This window comes from Thermothielavioides terrestris, chromosome 6 (assembly GCF_000226115.1).
Source record: "Thermothielavioides terrestris NRRL 8126 chromosome 6, complete sequence".
Taxonomy (NCBI): Eukaryota; Fungi; Ascomycota; class Sordariomycetes; order Sordariales; family Chaetomiaceae; genus Thermothielavioides; species Thermothielavioides terrestris.
In genome coordinates, this window is record NC_016462.1 from 3,366,688 (window position 1) to 3,386,286 (window position 19,599).

At 53.2% G+C, this 19,599-nt stretch overlaps 4 protein-coding genes across 4 annotated transcripts; 3 read left to right on the forward strand and 1 right to left on the reverse strand.

The window, feature by feature from the left end:
- Window positions 1-1,853: 1,853 nt before the first annotated feature.
- THITE_2093413 (uncharacterized protein) lies at window positions 1,854-2,558 on the forward strand (the record flags this gene model as incomplete). The annotated part of the gene is made up of 2 exons (XM_003658204.1): window positions 1,854-2,195; window positions 2,253-2,558. The coding sequence occupies 2 exons, from the start codon at window positions 1,854-1,856 to the stop codon at window positions 2,556-2,558; spliced, it is 648 nt and encodes a 215-aa protein (XP_003658252.1).
- Window positions 2,559-4,649: 2,091 nt separating this feature from the next.
- On the forward strand, window positions 4,650-6,469 carry THITE_2124808 (uncharacterized protein). The gene is made up of 4 exons (XM_003658205.1): window positions 4,650-4,856; window positions 4,941-5,530; window positions 5,623-5,736; window positions 5,892-6,469. The coding sequence occupies exons 1-4, from the start codon at window positions 4,751-4,753 to the stop codon at window positions 6,411-6,413; spliced, it is 1,332 nt and encodes a 443-aa protein (XP_003658253.1). The 5' UTR covers window positions 4,650-4,750; the 3' UTR covers window positions 6,414-6,469.
- Window positions 6,470-7,879: 1,410 nt separating this feature from the next.
- On the reverse strand, window positions 7,880-9,355 carry THITE_50908 (uncharacterized protein; the record flags this gene model as incomplete). Its single annotated transcript, XM_003658206.1, has 3 exons — window positions 7,880-8,193; window positions 8,284-8,431; window positions 8,492-9,355. The coding sequence occupies 3 exons, from the start codon at window positions 9,353-9,355 to the stop codon at window positions 7,880-7,882; spliced, it is 1,326 nt and encodes a 441-aa protein (XP_003658254.1).
- Window positions 9,356-11,822: 2,467 nt separating this feature from the next.
- On the forward strand, window positions 11,823-14,051 carry THITE_2124810 (uncharacterized protein). The gene is made up of 4 exons (XM_003658207.1): window positions 11,823-12,109; window positions 12,173-13,527; window positions 13,593-13,761; window positions 13,829-14,051. Exons 1-4 carry the CDS (start codon window positions 12,061-12,063, stop codon window positions 13,930-13,932), a joined length of 1,677 nt encoding a protein of 558 aa, XP_003658255.1. The 5' UTR covers window positions 11,823-12,060; the 3' UTR covers window positions 13,933-14,051.
- The last annotated feature ends 5,548 nt before the right edge of the window (window positions 14,052-19,599 follow it).

Below are 19,599 nucleotides of genomic sequence, written 5' to 3' on the forward strand. Positions count from 1 at the left end.
CTCTGGCTCTCTGGCTCTCTGGCTCAATGGACTCGCAATGGCTGAATCGCTTAAAAATGCAATAAAATCGAGAGTGGCCAGGTTTTTTTTCTGACTAAGCAATTGCTTACATAATCCCAGATCGCCTACGCCCTGCCCAGACCTCCGCACGAGTTCTTGGAGGTTGGTGCCAGCCAGCGCTTCCAACTGCGTTGCAACGCTTGGGCGGCCACGGCGTAACACCTTCATAAGCGCAGACTGGCCCACAGAGGCCTCAGATGGATCCGTATGCATGGCTGCGGCACTTGCTGGCTCGCTGGGATGGCCCGGGTAAAGTCGCGATACGACGTATTTTGCATGCCAAGCCCAGAGTGTGGGAAAAAACAGGGCAGTTGTCAGTGGCTGTGGTGGCTGGGCTGGGCTGGGCTGGGCGGCATCCTGCGAAGCACTGACCAATATGCGGTCTTGGCAAATATTTGCAAGTAAACAAGTCAAATCCTGGGCCGTATTTGCTTGCGAAGAGGGCCGATTTGCGTTGATTTGATTTGATTTGCGTTGAGTAGATTTGACTTGTTGGGAGCCTTGCTTGCAACTCCAACCTCGCGCGCAACGGAGACCACGTATTGGGGCTCACTCCAATATATTTACTTACTTCAATTACTGCTACCCCGAGCCGCTCCCCTCTCTTTCCTGCTGGAGGTTCATCCACGCTCGAGCGGTCGTCCTTGGCCGGCCTCTGCGGGTTGGTGGCATTCTCGGTAACGGATTGGATGCCCGGGCACTCTGGACACGGTTCTCGAGCGGTCCGTAAACCTCAGCGCCAGGGTGAGAGGCTGGACTGTGAGCACCGGGGCAAGCAATATCCTGCCGTCCCCAGAGTTGCGTCCAGTGGTCAGCTCGCGAGTTTTGCGCGGTTCCTTCAGCTCGGACACTCGGACGGCAGCGGTTTCCCCTCCCCCAGCGTTGTATCCAACCATCTCACCTCACTGTGTAACTGTGAATGTACACAGCGCTGCCAGCTCTGCCCCGGATTCTGTTGTTAACCGATCCTTTGATCTGGGTGCGGCCCCGCATTTGCCCATTGCCGAGTCTGGGACCGATGCCGCCTGTCCACCGTCTCCTTGCTGGTCGGGATTCCTGTTCAATCAGGCCTCGTTTAAAAATAGCGTTGAGTTGATGTTCCATGCATCCCCTGGGTTTCCCAGCTTGGCATTGACTGTTCCAGGTCCGAGTCACCCGTCCCCGAAGAAGACTCTGTCCTTTGACAAGTGTTGACGAAGACGGAACTTGTTTCAAACCTCTTCACATACTCCCGAGTGCGCTTCGTTGTCGTGGGAATAAATGGCTGGTCAACCTTCCACGGTCCACTCTCCTCAGGACATACCACCCTTCCCCCTGAGGGTCACGAATTGTGTGAGCCGACTGAACCTGACTGTTCTCTGCGGCGAGTTGACGGTGTCCTCTGAGGCACGGACACGGCTCAGCCCGAGCCATGTAGCATCGTCAGTGTCACGAGCTGCACTTCGTCGGTAAGACGCTGCATGCCGACGTTCTCAGTGAAGCATGTTCAAGGCAACCATCATTTATTTCTTGAACCACTCCGTGGTGCTAGCCAGACGGCACTCTTGCCGCTACTCTTACTTGCAGAAGGATGGGGGCAAGCGCCGAAGGGCCTCGCCCGAAGCAATATGCGGTCCATGACCTGACCAGGCAGGCGGCGATGGGGCGATGGTCGAGGAGCGACTATTCCAAAGGGTGGGAAACGCACATAAAAGCTGAAGCAGCCTGACCCTCAGACGCTGGTCTGTCGGCCTCGAGTGAGAACTCAGCGACCAATACACTACTTGTTCTGCGGAGACTCCATCCCTCGCAATATGAAGCTCGTTGTTGTCCTCGCTCACCTTCTGGGCCTCGCCGTGGCACTCGAGTCGACGGGGCTCGAGCGTCGGGCGAGACATCCGCACAAGCGGACCTCCAGGCCCAAGAAATACTCTGGGGCCGCGGCAATGCGAGCGCCCAACAAGCCCCCCAACTGCCCGAACGAGTACAGAACCTCGCTCGGCAAGCCTTCACAGCACCGGGCCAAAGCGGCGCTCAAGCAGGTGCCAGCTGACTTGATCGACCCTGACGTGCAGCGGCGCCGCGAGAGTTTCAAGGCCATGCAGAGGCTGCGCAGTCAGGCCCAGGCCAGCGACTTCTATGAGTGCACGAACCCGGTAAGCCGCACTCCTCCTCCTTGCAAGACTCTGGCCTGCAATTGACAACCCCCATAGAGCCAAGTCCCGTCCATTGCCGACTGCGACGTCGTTGTGGAGCAGGTCTTGTCCACCAGCGACGAGCTCGTCGTCACGGCGAACTCGTGCCTCACCTTCTCGTACAACACCTGCCAGGCCTTTTTCTGCTCGCTCTGCGAGACGCTGATCACCACGACCGACTTCATCGGCAACGAGCTCGACACCACCGAGGCGCTTTGCTTGCAGAACGGACAGGCCGGCACCATCGTGGGCGAGGACGCGCCCCAGTGGGATGCCGGCTTCACCTACGAAGGGCAGCCCCTGCCGACGTATGACGTGTGTTGAGCCGTGGCCTCTGCTGCTGCTGCATCGCCGCGGTGCGTTGACTGGGTAGCTGCTCCACCGAGAGCAGGCGGACGAACTGTCAGAGCGATGGCACGTCCTGTCATGCAAGGTGTATCAGCCTGGTGTGGTGTTGTCTGTCTTGGTTTCATAGTGGTGCGCGTTTCTCAAGCAGTTTCTGCTCTCGCGTAGTGAGGATCCGGGTATATGGGAAGACAGCGGTGTTTCCTCTGTACAGGCAAGTCAAGCCGCGCCAGTCCACTTGTCGTCCCTTCGTTGAGGCAGCTGGTCGCAAACGAGACGAGTGTTGGGAGAACCACAGAGCTTGTGCCTTGCTGGTAAACACTGCGAAGCTTCCTCGACCTGCTGGACAAGTGTGAGTCGATGAGTCCCAGACTACCTGCGCAGCCTTAAAGACCAACGTAAAACTGTCTTTTTTGTGTGTCACTTTAGTTGTGCCACTTTAGTTTGACACAGATCGCTGAGTGCACTCAGCCGTTTTGCGCCTTCTGTTCCCGTTATACGGCCGCTAGATCTAACCACTGGCTTGAATGCCTGGCTACTTATCTCCACAATTCTCAGGATCCCTTAAATGCTGGTGTTCTGAACGGACGGATGGTGGCTGTAGCCTGTGTTCGGTGAATTCGGTGTAAATTGCACCGAAAACGGTGGCCCAGAACTCCTCCGGCCCACCGCGCCGACTGTGAAACAAGACAATCGCGAAAAACATCAACAGTGTTCGCACCCCTGAATGCCGGCGCTCGGGTGGGGTTTGATATGCCAGTTTTATGTTTCTCACTTGATCTCACGATGGACAGCTACCGGGGTTCATTCTGAGGTGCACGCAGACGATGAATGCCAATCCGCACAAAGCCTGATGGCTCGCCCCCCACTTCTCTTCTGGAAAACTCTACCCGGTAACTTCACGGGACACTACTGGAGGAGGTAGTGTCAGGCGAGACGAGGCTCCAGATTGAGCCAAGCCCGGCGCCTTCTGGAGGTCAGCTGACCTCAACATCTTGCGTCGCTTGGATCTATTGATCTCCTGATACAGTTGGTAGGGAAGAGACACAGCAATGTGTACCTAGGTAGTTGCACTAGCCCCCAAAGCTAACATCAATCCATTGGACAATCCAAGCTTATGAGTCGCGGAGCTGAAGAGCGGGCCGGGTTGCCAGGGACAGGTGTCCAGCCGTCACAAACCCTCCCACAGTCCAAAACCGAGGTTGTCGTGTGAGGAAGCTGCGTTTTTGCTGGTCACCTGAGACATGCAGGGGACGCGATTGCCGACGCCTTCCCGTCGGTAACTAGCGGAAGTCTGCTGGCAGATGGACGTCGCTGCTGGCGGGGCCTTCCGATTTCAGCCGGCATTGCGAGGCGAGCGGCCCTGTGGGGGGCACGGGGGGCCAGCCGTCTCACGCAGAAGCGCACAAGCGTTCCAGGTTTCTTTGACACACCGTTTGGTGGCTCACTGTACACTAGAGCGGCAAGTGCCACAGCAATCGACCCATCTGTCCACGATCTGAGAAAACGAGATGGCGCCTGCAGGTGCATTCGCGGGTCACTGGATGGAAGAACCCATGAGCCCGGAAGGAGGAAAAGCCCCCACTTTCCTGCTGTGCTTCGGGTCCATCCGGGCCGGGAACTGTGGGCCCGGCCCACGGCGATGGGCCCAGGAGCTGTTGGCCCATCGGATGCTAAAATTGCGGAGCCAGGGCCCTCGGGTGGCAGGGGCACCGTATCATCCCTTTGGCCTTGGCCCGCCAAATTCCGATCGGGTGTGCATCATGGAACCAGAGCTGCCGTTCTGGCGGTCTCGTGCAGCACGGGGCTTTGCTGGCCAGAATCGTGCTTGTTGAACTCTGCTCGTCTCCTCCTTCCTCTCTTCCAGCCCTACGTTTTCTCTGTTTACTTCTTTGTTTTTACCACAAATTGTCTTCCGTTCCGCTGTCACCTGCGTGCGCCGAGCACGAACACCGGGCGGGACAGTGACGTCGCTCCCGACAGCCGGGGAAGCGGCCCTGCCTGCTCACGCGATCAACCTCTGCGGCCAAGTTATCTTCACGCCGGCACCCGAGACTCTCCCTGCTCCTGGGACCCAATTACAGCTACTACATGTCTCGACCGTCTTCGCCGCACCCGTTTTTCTCCAAGATCGCTGCTGCAGCGACTGTCGCTGTCCCTCCTCCGTCCAGATGGCTCCCAAGATGAACGGGTTTGGCATTATGCCCGAGGACACCCGCATCTGCGTTGTCATGGTCGGTCTTCCCGCCCGGGGCAAGAGCTACATCGCGCAGAAAGGTACGTCGCGCTGCCCGTTGTGCCGCCGCCTTGGCTGGCCTCCATCCCCGGACGCCTTGCTAACAAAAGCCTCGCTGTTGCCAGCCCAGCGGTACCTGAATTGGCTCTCCATCCCGGCCGAGACCTTCAACGTCGGCAATTACCGTCGCCACGACGCACCCCATCCATCGGCCGACTTCTTCGACACAAACAATGTCGAGGGCGAGCGCAAGCGTCGCGCGGCCGCCGAGGCTGCCGTCTCAGACATGCTCAAGTGGTTCAAGAGCGGCGGTGTTGTGGGCATCTTGGATGCGACCAACAGCACCAAGGAGCGCCGGAAGTGGGTGCTCGAACGGGTCGCAAGCGAAGGCATCGAGGTCCTCTTCGTCGAGTCTAAGTGCGACAACGAGGAGCTGATCATGGCCAACATCCGCGACGTGAAGACCACCTCTCCCGACTACGTCGGCCAGGATCCCGAGAAGGCGGCCCAGGACTTCCGCGAGCGCATCCGCCACTACGAGAAGGTCTACAAGTCAATCAACGAAGATGGCGATGAGGACCACCTGACGTATCTTAAGATCATGAACGTCGGCAAGAAGGTCTTCATCAACCGCATTCAGAACTACCTGCAAAGCCGCATCGTTTACTTTCTGATGAACCTGCACATCCGCCCACGCTCTGTCTGGCTGTCTCGCGTAAGCTACCCCTTTTAAGCCGACGGAACCCGTCAGTTATTCCAACGAAAAAAGGAAGAGGAAAAAAAAAAAAAAGGCTAACATTCTTTCAGCATGGCGAATCGGCGCTGAATCTGGAAGGCCGCATCGGCGGCGATGCAGAGCTGTCCCATCGTGGTGAAGAGTACGCGCGTAAGCTTCCCGAGCTGGTTCGCGAGTCCGTTGGTGTAAGTGGCTGCTTATTGTTCCCACATCCCTGTTCACTACCTGGGGAGCCACGCCGGCACAACGCATTGCCCTGGTCCTGCTTTGACGTGCCATTGTGTGCCGTCCGCTTGCAGGTGGCCTTGCATGGACCCGATCAGGCTAACTGGTGGCACAGAGCGACCGGCCCTTGACCGTTTGGACCTCAACTCTGAAGCGGACCATTGCCACGGCCCGCCACCTGCCAAAACATTACAACCAACTCCAATGGAAGGCCCTCGACGAGCTCGACGCCGGCGTGTGCGATGGCATGACGTACCAGGAAATCGCAGACCAATACCCCGAGGACTTCCAGGCGCGCGACGAGGACAAGTACAACTACCGCTACCGGGGCGGCGAAAGCTACCGCGACGTGGTCATCCGCCTCGAGCCCATCATCATGGAGCTCGAGCGCAGCGAGGACATCCTCATCATCTCGCACCAGGCCGTCATCCGCTGCATCTACGCCTACTTCATGCAGAAGACCCAGGAGGAGAGCCCCTGGGTGCCCGTGCCGCTGCACACCCTGATGAAGCTGACGCCCCGCGCCTACGGCACCGAGCTGCAGACCTACCGCGCCAACATCAAGGCCGTCAGCACCTGGCGCGGCAAGGGCAGCACCGCCAAGCACGAGGATCCTGTCCCGGAGGGCGGCATTTGACCGCCGTCGCAACCGCGTACTCTCATTGCATCAATCGTCTTTTTTTTCATTTTTTATGGATGCTTTAGCGGTGGATTTGCATCATTATTACCCCATCAGGCGTGTTACGCATCAGGAACTGGTATGGCATGGCAAACATTGCAGGGTATGATTTGGAGTTTTCGGTATTCGGTACCTACATGCTGGCGCCAGGCGGGGGAGTGTTGTTGACAACCAACCCCCGCCATGCTTTTTCACAAGACCAGGCGGTATAAACCCTGGCGGTTGGGTTCTAGATGGGTAAAGGGGAAAAAAAAACAAAAGGGGGGTTCTGCCTGGAGCATCGCTATCAACTCCCAAGTTACGCATTGCATTGGCACTTTGACCGGAACTGCCCCGGGAACGGGGATGTGAGGATTTCATATTTTTATTTGAGGAGGCCGTGTACATACAATACCAGAGGTACTTCTGCGTTTGCAAGACAGCGGCGTGGACTTGACGCATCCTCACAAGTGGAGAAACATATCCTGACTCTCAAAGACTGGCTTGACACTTCCCCTCAGAGCAGTCGAAAGAGTGTAAGCTCATGTCGCATACTAGGCACATCGTGACGCCCCCTACCCGGGCACACTGCGCTCATGGGTCCCCCTGTCAGGCCGGCTGCCGCACGAATATAGACTTTTGTGCGCCTCCCAGTGTGGGAGAGGAGCAGCTCACTCTAAACTACCTACATTCCCTTCTCTGCGTCCTGCATGGCTCCACTCCGCTGCAGCTCTCAGCTCACCAGGCCATCCACGGTCTCCCTATCTCAGCTTCGTAGTCTAGGTCTATGTGTGCACATGTAAGTGGCTCCGCTGAACAGGAATGCTCAACTCGTGTGTTACCCACTCCAGCAGACGCCCGGTCGACTCGGTCTGCTTTGGGGCACAGGTTTTCATTACCTGATCAGAATGTTGTTCATGGTTTTCCAAAACCTTGTGTCCTCGGCTACCGCCTCCTCCAGAAGAAGACCCGGGCTTTGCGCGCGTGTGCTGTGGTTCATGGGTTCGGTAAGCTCCCAGAGTCGCTTCGGATCCGTGGCTATCCTCGGCCGAAACAAGCAGACACCTACTTAGGCAAAGAAGAGAAGCCCTTACTGACTAAGACACAACCTTGCCCTGGAAGCCATAATGGCCAGGGAATCTTCCCTTGTCTGGTGTCTCAGCCAGCCAGGATGTGCCGTTTCATTCGGGCAGGCGGAGCGAGGCGCCCAGGGAACACCAAGTGGAACAACAACGGCAGAGCGGAAGTGCAACTGCAATGTAGATTTCAAATTAAGACTTGATCTGCTTTCCTCCGCTCAACCATGAGCCCACATCAAATGATTATCCCTCCAAACCCGCAACCTTGAACGCGAAATATTTTCCTCAAAAGCACGGCAGTAAAATTACAGACCGCGGCAGCGACAGCAGCCACAGCAGCACAGCAACCGAGCGGCAGAGAACGCGTCAGTAGTGCTGTCGGGGAATGAAGCGCATCTTGGCCCGGCCAACATCGAAGACCACCAAGCTGTTCTGCATAAACGCATCTCCCAAAATGTACGGACCGGTCCCTCCGCTCGAAATGGCGGTCAGGCACAGACCAGTCATCGGATCGACCATGGTGCGGTAAAGCAAGTCGACAGGATTGATGAAGAACTTGATGCCATCTAGAATCACCGCAACCTGAGGGACTATGGCATCGCAAGAGGTGAAGTAGGCGCCATACATCCACATGTAGACAGCAGGCGGCTCAAATGCAGCGTTGATGGCGTCTGCGAGACCTGAAAGCAGGAAAGCGCCCTTCGTCAGCATGCTGGATATGACGATGGGCTCAAGGCCGAAAACAGAGCCGGCAGACAGCAAGTACTCACTCGGGGGAAGATAGTTGAGCGTCGTCCCGCTGTCAACAATGTACGGAATCTTCTTGGTATTCGTCGTCTGGTCGAAATACCAGCCATCCGGGATAACCGAGTAGAAAGAGTACTGTGTGGAGCTTGAAGGAATGTCGAGCACCGAGGTCTGTCCCAATATTAGATGAGGGTCGCCAATGCTTGGTTCGAGTGGAAAAGGAAAACTCACGATGACCATGTCCATCGTCGCCGTCCTACTTAGATCCAAGCCGGATGCCGGGGCGATCCCGCCGAAAGCAAGCATGCCGCTGGATGCGTTGCGATCAATGGCGATGCTGAAGACCGGGTCTACCAGGCCCTGGTTTATCATGCTGGTGAACAAGGGCGAGTACTCCACTTGGGTGCCGGGCTCGTGGTCCGAGGCATCGCCCAGGTAAGCATTCGTGAGGGCGGGGAACGCCAGCCCCAGGAGTCCGCTGGTGTAATTGTTGCCGTACCAGTACGTGGTGTTCGCCAGGCAGATTTGTTGCCTCTTGACCGTGATGTTGCCGACCGTGACATCGGAGAAGCCCATGGGCCCCGAGACGACCTCTCCGTCGCCGTACTGGATGTACATGTGCATCTCCGGCTTGGTGCGGCCATACTGAAACGTCTCCGGGTAGGCCTCGCCGAAGGCGCACGTCTTCTGGGGGAGCAACTCGCCCGAGTAGTCGACGCAACGGAAATCCTTGTGCACGGCCCACGTGTCGGAGCTTCCCGTGTCAATGAGCAGCGGCAACCGGTGACCGTGGAAGAGCGCCTCGACAGCATACTGAGTCCCGTATGCAGAGGCTGCCGTGATGTTTTCGTAGCCGAACCCGCCAGCGGCGCGCTGGTGGACGCCGAGGATTGCCGCAGCAGACTTGGGATTAAACTTGGTACCGTGGCCGCCATGCACGGCGTGGAGGCGTTCGACATGCTGGCTGGATTTGGCCAGCTTCGCTGATGACCGTGGGTGAGTGGCTTTGGCCATCTTGTAGCTGATGCCCGGGGGTGCTTCCTTGAATGCCTCAACGTGGCCTTGGGTCGCCGAGGCGGCTGCCGCGGCCAGCATGCCGTACAGAACCCACGTGTTCTTCACCATCTTGGGCCGAGAACGGTAGAGAGGGACGTCGGGGACGATTGGGGTAACAAGCAGCCCGTGGCAGCAGACAAAACCCACCGAAACGTTGTTGGGTGCGAAATCGGTGCGCTGCTGGTGTGGCAGAGGATCGGGAGATCGACGAAGAAGGGCGAGGTGCGAGAAATTTAGAGGAAATCGGAGCGACAAATTTTCAAGTCGTGGGAGTTTGGAGGATGGCCCAGAAAGGTGGTGGGAATTTGCTGCCGGGGAATGCCGGGGAGGAAAGGTGAGAAGCCAGCAAGAGGTCAATTTTCAGGCAGAACTTCCAGGTTGTTTGCTGGCGGGTGTGCCTGCCTAACTCGAGGGAAAGTAGTTTTCATCCCGTCATACCGGGAAGCGGAGGGAAGGAACGGTCCTTGATATGTTTGTGCGAAGTAAACTGCAGTGCCCACCACAGCCACTTGCTAGCAAGAGCCCTCATGTCGCGCAGGGCAAGTACGAGGGAACCCACAGCCAGATCTCCGGCGTCACAGGGCAGCGGCAAATCGCAGGAGCCGTACCTGAGGACAAGTACCTTAGGCCAGCAACTTAAGCTCACACAAACTTGGCCACTCGTTCGCCGCTTCTGCTGGGCAAGACGGGTCTTTGGATGGGGTCGGTAATGACAGTCGCCAACTGGGCTGGAGCCGTCGATAGGCAAGACGGCATGGCTTGGAGTTTGCCATGCTGTCCAGTGCTTTCCAGACATGGGCCTCACGGGAACAAACAGAAAGTGTCATTATCAATGACCTGGCACCCGACAGATGTCACCAAGGTCATCATGCTGCCGAGCACCAGCGAGGAAATCTCAAGTCGCACGATAATTTCTTGTGCTTCGCTCTGGTCTGGCCAGGCCTAATTGAACCCAACCTGAGCTCATTGCAGCGCCTTCGAGTTGCCAGCTGGTAGCGCCTCCTTTGTGTGCTGGAATTGATGGTCTCTGCCGTATTCCCCTTCCAGAGACCGGTTCAGACATGGGGCAAAGTTCAGCCCCTTGAAATCTAAAGGTGCTGGTATTATGAGAAGCGTGTGCAAGGGCCCGTCGACGGCCGTTTGGGGCTGCGTCAAGTAGCACAACGGACGTACTCTCGGGTTGTCAAGATGCATTACTAAATGAGGCATCGTTGCACAGCCTGTGTTCTGGTTTCGACTACATTGTCCCAGATTCCTTTATGGCTACTGCCAATTGATGATCACGACCTGGCACCTGTCGGGCTAGAAGTGAGGGCTAGTATAGACTTGGACAATGAAGTGGTTACAGGCTCAAATGACTTGCAATGGAGAAGCAAGTATTTCGGTTTAGTGCGGACTGTTCCTGGGGGTCCTAAAGCCGGGATTTCATGCGGAGAGTACTCCTAGTAATGTGTAACTCCTAAGCTCCCGACCGTCCCCCCCAAAACCGTGATGCGCTCCAAGCGAAAGTGCGGGTGCAGAACCCAAATTTGACAAAGGGTAAAGGACGGAATGCTTTCGGGTAACAGAGTGCTGTTGAGCAATATTCAATCGATGTGTGCTGCATGCAGCCTTCCGAGACGTGCTAAGCATCTGCAACTCCTTACACTCGATCGATTAACTTGGCCCAGCGGAAAGAGTCAGTGTCGCACATCCACGTCTTCTACTGCCTTACGTTCGATACTCGAACTAGATGGCGCTAAGGAGATCCAGGTTCAGGTCCTGAATTCCCCGGACACAACACATGATAAGGGAAACATCAGAGCTTTTTCATGCCTGAAGGGACAGACTTGGCTGCCTGTCAAAGGGAAGACCTGACGAAGTGCTGGAGCCTGTTTTGGGATTGAGATTTTACAGTTTTCCAGGCTGGAAACCCAAGTTCATCAGAGCTAACCCCAATGATATACATAGCACATATAGGACGTAGACATTGCATTTTACCTTGACCTGTTGTTCAAGGTTGCTGAGTACAGCTCACTCTGGGCAAGTTCCGAATATTGCTGTTGGTTCCCTTAGCGAGAGTCTGATTCACCTGGGCGAGGCCAGCATTGGTGGGCAATGCGATAAGCTTAACCGACTGTTATCGACTGGCACAATCACGTGCCTCCTTTAAGCGCAAAAAGTGGACTAACACCACCTGTGAAAGCCCATTGCATGAAAATGCCAAGCAAGGCCTGCTCCACTGCAAATCGATCGCAACTCTCCGCTTTGCGCCGCAAAAATGGGCCTTCACTGAAGCAATTCAACCTCAGCGAGCGCACCATCTTCGAGTGCTTTTCGCTGTTCAGCTAGTTCCCTTTTGTCGCCGTGACCTTTCGACCGTCACGCAGCGCGCTAGCGTATCCGCCGTGCTTCACGCGTCTTTCGCGCCCTTGCATAAATAACCCAGGTTGGTGTTGGTTCCCTGCATGCCCTGTCTCGCGGCTTAGCCCTCGATCTCGACCTTGCAGCTGCCCCATTCCTCCTTTGTGCGTCTGCGCCTGTCGCGACAACAATGAGTGGCGATCAACTCGGTCTCTATGCGAGTTTCTGCCCATAGCGCTCACTGTCGTGATAGATAGGATTAGGTCTCTGCTTTTCGCTGCCTCTACACCCGTGCCTGCCTCTTGCGGCTGGCCTCGTTTCGCCACAGCTGCCTCGCAGGCCCTCGAACACCGTTACACAATTCACAAGCAGAACCTGCAAGCTCGCGTGTTCGAGACACCATGGCTGGCACGACACCCGACATCACCTCCATCCTCAAGATGCTCGGCGGTAAGCACCAGCCGACCTGGCGATACCCGGGGGAGCGAGTGGTGGGCTAATGTCGAGCAACAGATACTGCGCAGCGACCGGCGGCTGCGACTCCGACGCAGGGCCATTCGGGCGTCTCCCAGCCGCATTTGCCCTCGGGATACGCACCTCCGACGCAGAACCCTTACCAACCGCCGCCCGCATCATACCAAGCGCATCCTTCTGCCTATGCATATCCGCAGCCGTCATCGACCGGGAACATCGATCTTAGCACCATTCGCCCAGTCGACTCGGGCACAGTACCGACCAATCTTAACGACGCCATTGCCCGAATGAAGGCGTTTGCCGAAGAACGGGGGATCACACCGTACGACCGATACGCTGCAGCCTACCCTGATGCGCGCGAAGCCGACTCGAGGCCCTATCAGCGTCCCAGATCCAAGAGCCCCCGAGGCCGGGAGTCTTATCGCGACAATTTCAACCCGTACCGCGACGAGAGGCGGGCCGACCACGCACAAGGCCGCGACTATGGCCGCGAGCGCTCCTACTCTCCCGGCAGGGGCCGCCAGGGCTTTTCGCCGCGTGGCGCGCACAGTGGAGGCCGCGAGCGTGACCGGTCCCCGCTGCGGGCCAAGGACGACAATTCCGAGATGATGGAGATTGAGGCGAGCCTTGTCGGGCTCATCATCGGCCGCCAGGGCGAGAACCTGCGGCGTGTCGAAGGCGAGAGTCGCTGCCGTGTGCAGTTCATCCCACCTACCGGCCAGAACGACCAGTACCGCCTCTGCAGGATCACCGGCCCCCGCCCACAGCGCGAAGAGGCCAAGGAGATGATCAACCGCATCATTCGCGATAGCGGCTTGCGGGGCGGTCCAGATCGCGGCCGTGATGGCGGGCGAGGGCCTGTGCCTCCGGTCCCCAAGGACGGCGAGGACAGCCTGCAGATCATGGTCCCTGATAGAACCGTGGGCCTGATCATTGGCCGTGGTGGGGAGACGATCCGTGACCTCCAGGAGCGGAGTGGCTGCCACATCAACATCGTCAGCGAGAACAAGAGCGTGAACGGCCTTCGTCCCGTCAACCTCATCGGCCCCCCCGCTGCTGCTCGCCATGCCAAGGAGTTGATTCTGGAGATTGTGGATAGCGACAGCAGGAACGGTAACAACCCCGCGATTGCGCGTGGTGGTCGCGGTGACAACTACGGCGGCGGAGGACCCGACAAGGTCAACGATTCCATATACGTGCCCTCGGATGCCGTAGGGATGATTATCGGCAAAGGTGGGGAGACGATCCGCGAAATGCAGAACATGACCGGATGCAAGATCAACGTGCTGCAGCCGTCGGGACCTGGCGAAGTGGAGCGCGAGATCGAGCTGGTCGGCTCCCGGGACGCGATCGCCCAAGCGAAGCGCGCCATTGAGGACAAGGTTGATGCCGCGGTATGATTGCCCCTGGTTTGGTCGAGGCACCCCCGTTGGCAACGCCCGTGCTAATCAGCATGCAGAGGCAGAAGTCTGCTGGCGGCGGACGTGGCCGTGGCCAGCACCGTGATTATGACAACCCCAACTACGGTCAACCTTCTGACACCCGCAGCGTCGCTCCGAGCGTGCCATCGGGGTCCGCGGCCCCAGCTGCTGCCGGCACCGCCAATCAAGCGGATCCATACGCCATATGTGAGTGTGCCCCGGGGTGTTGTCTGAGGTGGCCGGTGAGAGTAACTTACTAACTTGGCGTTGCCAGACGGAGGCTACGAAAACTACCTTGCTCTCTGGTGGCAATCCCAGCTTGCTGCCCAACAGGCTCAGGGCCAGGGAGGCGCCAGCCAGGCCCCTGGGACCTCGTAAAGTCGCCATTGCTCCCAGATTTCGCTGACGCGCTTGATGTTGACCCGCCCAAGCAAGCCGTTGAATGCGCCTTGAGCATGCCGTCGCCATTCCTCGATGCTGCCCTTGACCCTTGCGTCCGGAAGGAAGTGTGTGACGGCAAACTCAGTAACCCTGGGGCTAGGGGATTCCATTCTGCGCTCCCGTCCGGTCTATCCAACCTGCAGCCTCCAGCATCCCACACGACCGGGCTTGTTATATGACTGTACCAGTACCCGCTCTCATGCTTTTCCTTTTCTTTTTCGGTTTTCGGCTCTCTTGGGTGGATTTGCGACGTCTGCCTTGGACCTCTTCGACCCCATTTGCAACATCGCCAATCGTCGGTTTGGCGTTTTGGATCCCGGCATCTTGCGGCAACCCAAAGATAGAGATGCATGTCCATCCCACGGCACAGCTGCGCGACAAAAGCGCAAGGAAAACAAACGACCAGCCAACAGGAGGCCTACAACCCAGCTGGCTGATACTTGCTCGGATACCGCTGACTGCACATGTGCCTCGCCATCCCGAGGCACTGGGGAACAGAAGGTGGGCTTTGCCTTGCTTGATGCTGTTAATGGCGTGGCTCAACCCTCTGGGACGTCTACCCCGCCCGCCTGCTGCCGTCTGGCCGGATTGCTCTTGCATCGCCTGTTGCCAAGGTCTCATCGCTTGCCAAGGTCTCGTCGCTTGCCAAGGTCTCATCGCTTGCACCTGCTCTCTGAAGCTTTGATGAGGATGCCGTCTTGCCGCGCCTTCGCACGACCATGGGACTCGTTGCAGCCGCGTTGCTGGATTTTACGTCTCCTCAGTGACTGGCATGGCGTGCGCTCGGTATGACATGAGCCCTTCAGAATCAGCTCCCGAAAGGGGTGAGCACTGACATTGACCGAGGTGTTCTTTCACCGGTAGCTGCGCCGGAACCAATGATTGCCTGCACATTGTCGGGCTCCTGCATCTGGTCGACATGATGCAATGAACATCAGTTCTCGGCCTCCATGCACGTTTTCTGCTCCCCCGGCTGCCGTCGGCCCTCTTTTGTGGCTAGCTACGGCCTGCCCGGTGACTGGGATGAGCCGATGGGGTAGCTCTGGTTGCAGTTTTACGTTAGGCCGAACATGAGGCAGGAATGATCGTATCCTGGTTTTCTTTGCGTGCGCTGTTGGTGGTGACTTGGAGTTCGCTCATCTTCCCTTATTGCTTGGGCTTCTGCGACCGCCCTGGTGAATTATTGATGTCTTAGGTGGCTACCTACGTTCTTGACGGGATACTGAGTATGCTCCGTTCACCGCTGTACACTGCCGCTCACTCCAACCTTTAAAAGCTCACATTGTTAGTCCAGGCTCCAGACAGCCAAGGGGTGCGGTGCCGGCTCAACAACTGCATTTTGTTGAACAGAATCTTGTTGAACAGCCCTGACAATGGCTGGCAAACCCCAAGAGACAGTGCAGTGGGCGAAGCTAACAATTGCCCAGCCCGGAAATGCCTCGGCTCAACAGCACATGCCGGCCAATTTCGAATCAGCTACCCCTCCCCCGCAGCCATGCTCGCTGCCCTCATTGCAAAGAAGTGAGGTATCCATCTGGCGGTGATGCCCCTCGTTTACTGTACCCAGCTAGGATAATTCCCCAACCCGTGTGGTAAAAGGGTCTTGACCAGCTCGAACGTCCATCGTAGTCCGAACATGTCAGCGGCTCAGCTCATGGTGCGCGCATGGAAATTCGTTCCACCACAGCAGTGAATCTCCAACGGGTTCATCAATTCCACAGCCACCCACGATATGGCAGCTTCATTTCCGCTTATCTCTTACGTCTTCGTAGTCGCCTACATTGGACATCTTTTCCTCCAACAGGATTGCTGTCCGCGGTATCTGTAGCTTCGTCTTGTTTAGGGCGCTGGTCAGGGGTCAGCATCCGTTGTGAGAAGGATCGAAGTGGGTCACTCACGGCTCCACACGGGGTTATAGCTAAAGAGGTCCCGCCAAGCCTAATTTCTAGCCCCTGTCAACGCCACCCCCCCACCACAACTCGATGTACTATAGCAGTACTAGCAAGGGGTCTTCGCGTATATTCCAGGGTATAGCGCGCTTAAAGGTAGGTAATAGCGCGTTTACGCTATAGGCTAGCTATAGGCTATCGCCGTATCTACGCTATATTAGTTAAGTCCGTGTAGTAGGTGATATAACCTACCTTAGAGCTACTACTATCTTACTATATAAGAATAAATTATATATAAAGGCTATAGCTAGGCTAGGGAAGTATAAGACTATATTTGACCTAGGTAGAGCCTAGCTAGCTACTAGGCAATAGTGGAAACGTATTAAAATAAAAGAATTGAACTTAAGTATTTGCTTTACCTTTATCTTTACCCTTATCCTTACTACCCTTCCTACCCTAAATTTCCCTATACTATACTAATTAGCTACTAGCTAACTATAAAATAGAGGTATAGTATACTTATAATATTCTATTTAATATTTATAAAGTGCCTATATATCTAAGTCAAGGCTTTAATATATCGCTTAGCCTTCTTTAGAGCATCTTAAGCTAGCTAGGCTAACTCTTTAGTAGTAATAGCTAGCCGTTTAATAGCTATAGCCTAGCGCTCTGCCACTAGAACGACTCTCTCCTCAATATTCTACTAGGGCTTAGCCCTAGCGAGCAAGAGGTAAGCCGTAGAGGCGATAGGAGCGCTAGATATAGGTATACCAACGTTGGCTAGGGGTAGGGTAGCGACGGTCTCCTTATATATTATATCTTTTAATGCTAGTTAGTTAGATATAAATATAAGGTAGCTATAGAGCTATATAACTTACAAATAGTTGTAACTAAATACCTACTCTACGCCTTAAGGTCAGTAGGTAGAGGCTTGTCCTTATCGACTTTAAGAACTTATTTATACTATTTAATAATCTTTAGCTAAATTATAGAAGGTAGCTACTAGTAGCTTATTAACATTAGACTAGTAGTCATTTATTAGTTAATATTACTTATAAAAATATAGGACTTAGTATAGCTTTATTTAGTATACTCCTAGTATATATTGCCTAGATCTATATACTAGTTAGCGAATATAAACCTAATATATTAAAAAATATAATACTATACTTACTCTCTTAGAAGTAGTAGGCCTATATATCCCTATTATAGATATATATAATATAGACTATATATAGTACTACCTACACTTTACTATAGTTAAGCTCCTCCTTTTTCTTCTTCTTCGCCTACCTAACGTTAGCTAGCTACTAACTAGCATCTAAACAACATTCTTTACTAAAGACTTTATACTTAAGGACCTAGCTAGGCGCTTCCAAAGGTTATTAGGTATAACCGGCTTAGACTTACCTTTATTAGTAGAGGTAGTAGGGGTAGCAGGGGAGACGGCTAGGGTAGGGGAGGCGGGGGGAGTAGGGAAGGCTAGCTACTTACTAGTAGCGTTCTTACTACTAGTACTAGTATTAATAGTAGTAGTAGGTATAAGGCGTATATAGGAGCGCTACTACTACTAGCTAGGGGCGATAGAGGCTAGGGGAGTAAGAGGAGCTAGCTACTTACTAGTAACGTCCTTACTACTAGTACTAGTATTAATAGTAGTAGTAGGCGTAAAACGTATAGAATAGGCGTAGGAGCACTACTACTATTAGCTAAAGGCAGTAGAAGGGGCGGTAGCTAGGGTAGAGAGGGTAGCGAGAGCTAGCTACTCGCTAGCAACGCCTTCGTTAGTAGTAGTAGTAGTAGTAGTAGTAGTAGTAGGTATAGGGCGTATAAGGCGTATAGGGTAGGGCCAAAGGCGCTACTGCTACTGGTTAGGGGTAGTAGAAGGGTCGGTGGTAGGGGCTAGGAAGGCGGTAGGAGCTAGCTACTTGCTAGCAATAGGAGTATCGTTGTTAGCGGTAGCGAGGGGGTTATTCTCTTTATATAGCTCTATATCGTTATATTTAAAGTTGCTATATAACTCAATTAGCTATTGCCAATTATAACACTACCGCTACTACTGTAATTTTAACCGATTTTTCGACTTAACCGACTTATAGAGTATATAAAAAGTATAGATTAAAGCTATAATATAGCTAATTAGCTTCCTAGTAATAGCAACGATAGAAATAGCTTTAAATCAACTTATATAACGATAGTACATATAGGCAAATAGGCAGCAACGGCTATAGCTATAAGGTTAGAAGAAGGAAAGGAAGAAGAAGTAGATAGAGAGCTCTAGGGCAATAGAAAAAGGTATAGCCTATATACCTATATAGTTCTTAAAAAATCGAAAGTTTTAATATCAACTATATAGAGTAAACATTGTTTATTTTTTAGAATAATTATCTAACTACAAAGTATCTAGACCAATAGTAAAAAAGTAGTTAGCTAGTACCTCCTCTATACTTATATTCTTTCTCTAGTTTCTTTATAAAGCTAAGCTTAGAGGTTAGGATAAAATTTCTATTTATCTACGATTTTATATAGTATTGAGCCCCCTTTTAGAAACTTTGATCAACTCTATAAAGTTTGGCTAAGGGCTAAGACTTAGACTACTAGCAACACTTACTATATCTTAGTATTATAGAAACTTCTTTCTAAGTATACTAATTGGCTAGGAACTAAGCAACTTACTTATAGTCTAGTAGCTAGCTAGCTACTAATCCTCTAACTTCTAGCTATCAATTATTATAAAGTTCTTTAAAGTTGAAAGTAGTATTAGAGATATAAAGTAGTATAGTCTAGTAGCTAGCTAGCATTCAACTAGAGAACTATATATTGCTACTTATTACTAAGATATAAATAAAGAAATATCTAACCTCTAAACCTATTGTAGATCCTCCTAAACCCTGCCCAACAGCTTCCCTAGAATATAGTCGAGATCTTCTTACAAGCTATATATTGCCTATATATTATCCTAGATCCTATATATCGTAGTTTATAGCAACTATATTAGCTCCTAGACCTATAGGAATAGGTACTATATAACAGAGACCTCGTCTAAGCTAATAAGATCTACTAGCGGTAGAACAACGCTATAGTATATCCTAAACCTCTTCGCTTCTAAGATACTAACTAGCTACTAAAAGTGCTTTAGCTATAACGAGTTCGTTAACAAATGATAATACTAGATATATAAGTAGGGGAGCAACTAGCTTCTAAACCATTTATACCTATAGTAAGGGATACTAATTAGCTCTAGAATTAGGGTATTCTACGAAAGCTAAGCCACTTAATCCGCCTAGTTGACTATATTGTAATAGTCTAGGTTATAGCGTTTATCTAGAGTAGCCCACCTAAGTATAGAGACCTCGACAATAATATTGGTAGTACCCTAAGTAGTTAGCTATAGTAGCTAGATAGCTACTATACCGTTCCGCTACTGCCTATCGTTATACTGTAGACTAGGGAACTAGTCTAGTATAAAAACGCTATTAAAGTCGAGAGGCTTATTAGCATTGAACCGTTTACAAGCTATCGACAACTTATATACAATCAGTGCTTAAGCCTACTTAGGTAGCCTATTGAAGCCCTAGCTATTAAACTGCTCTATATATATAGCTAGAAGTATATAATTAAGACTCTTAAACTTAGCCTAGATCGCTTTATTTCGATAGTCTTATATATAGTAATTAAAGTAAATGATTAAACTAGCAAAGGGGAAGGTGCTAAG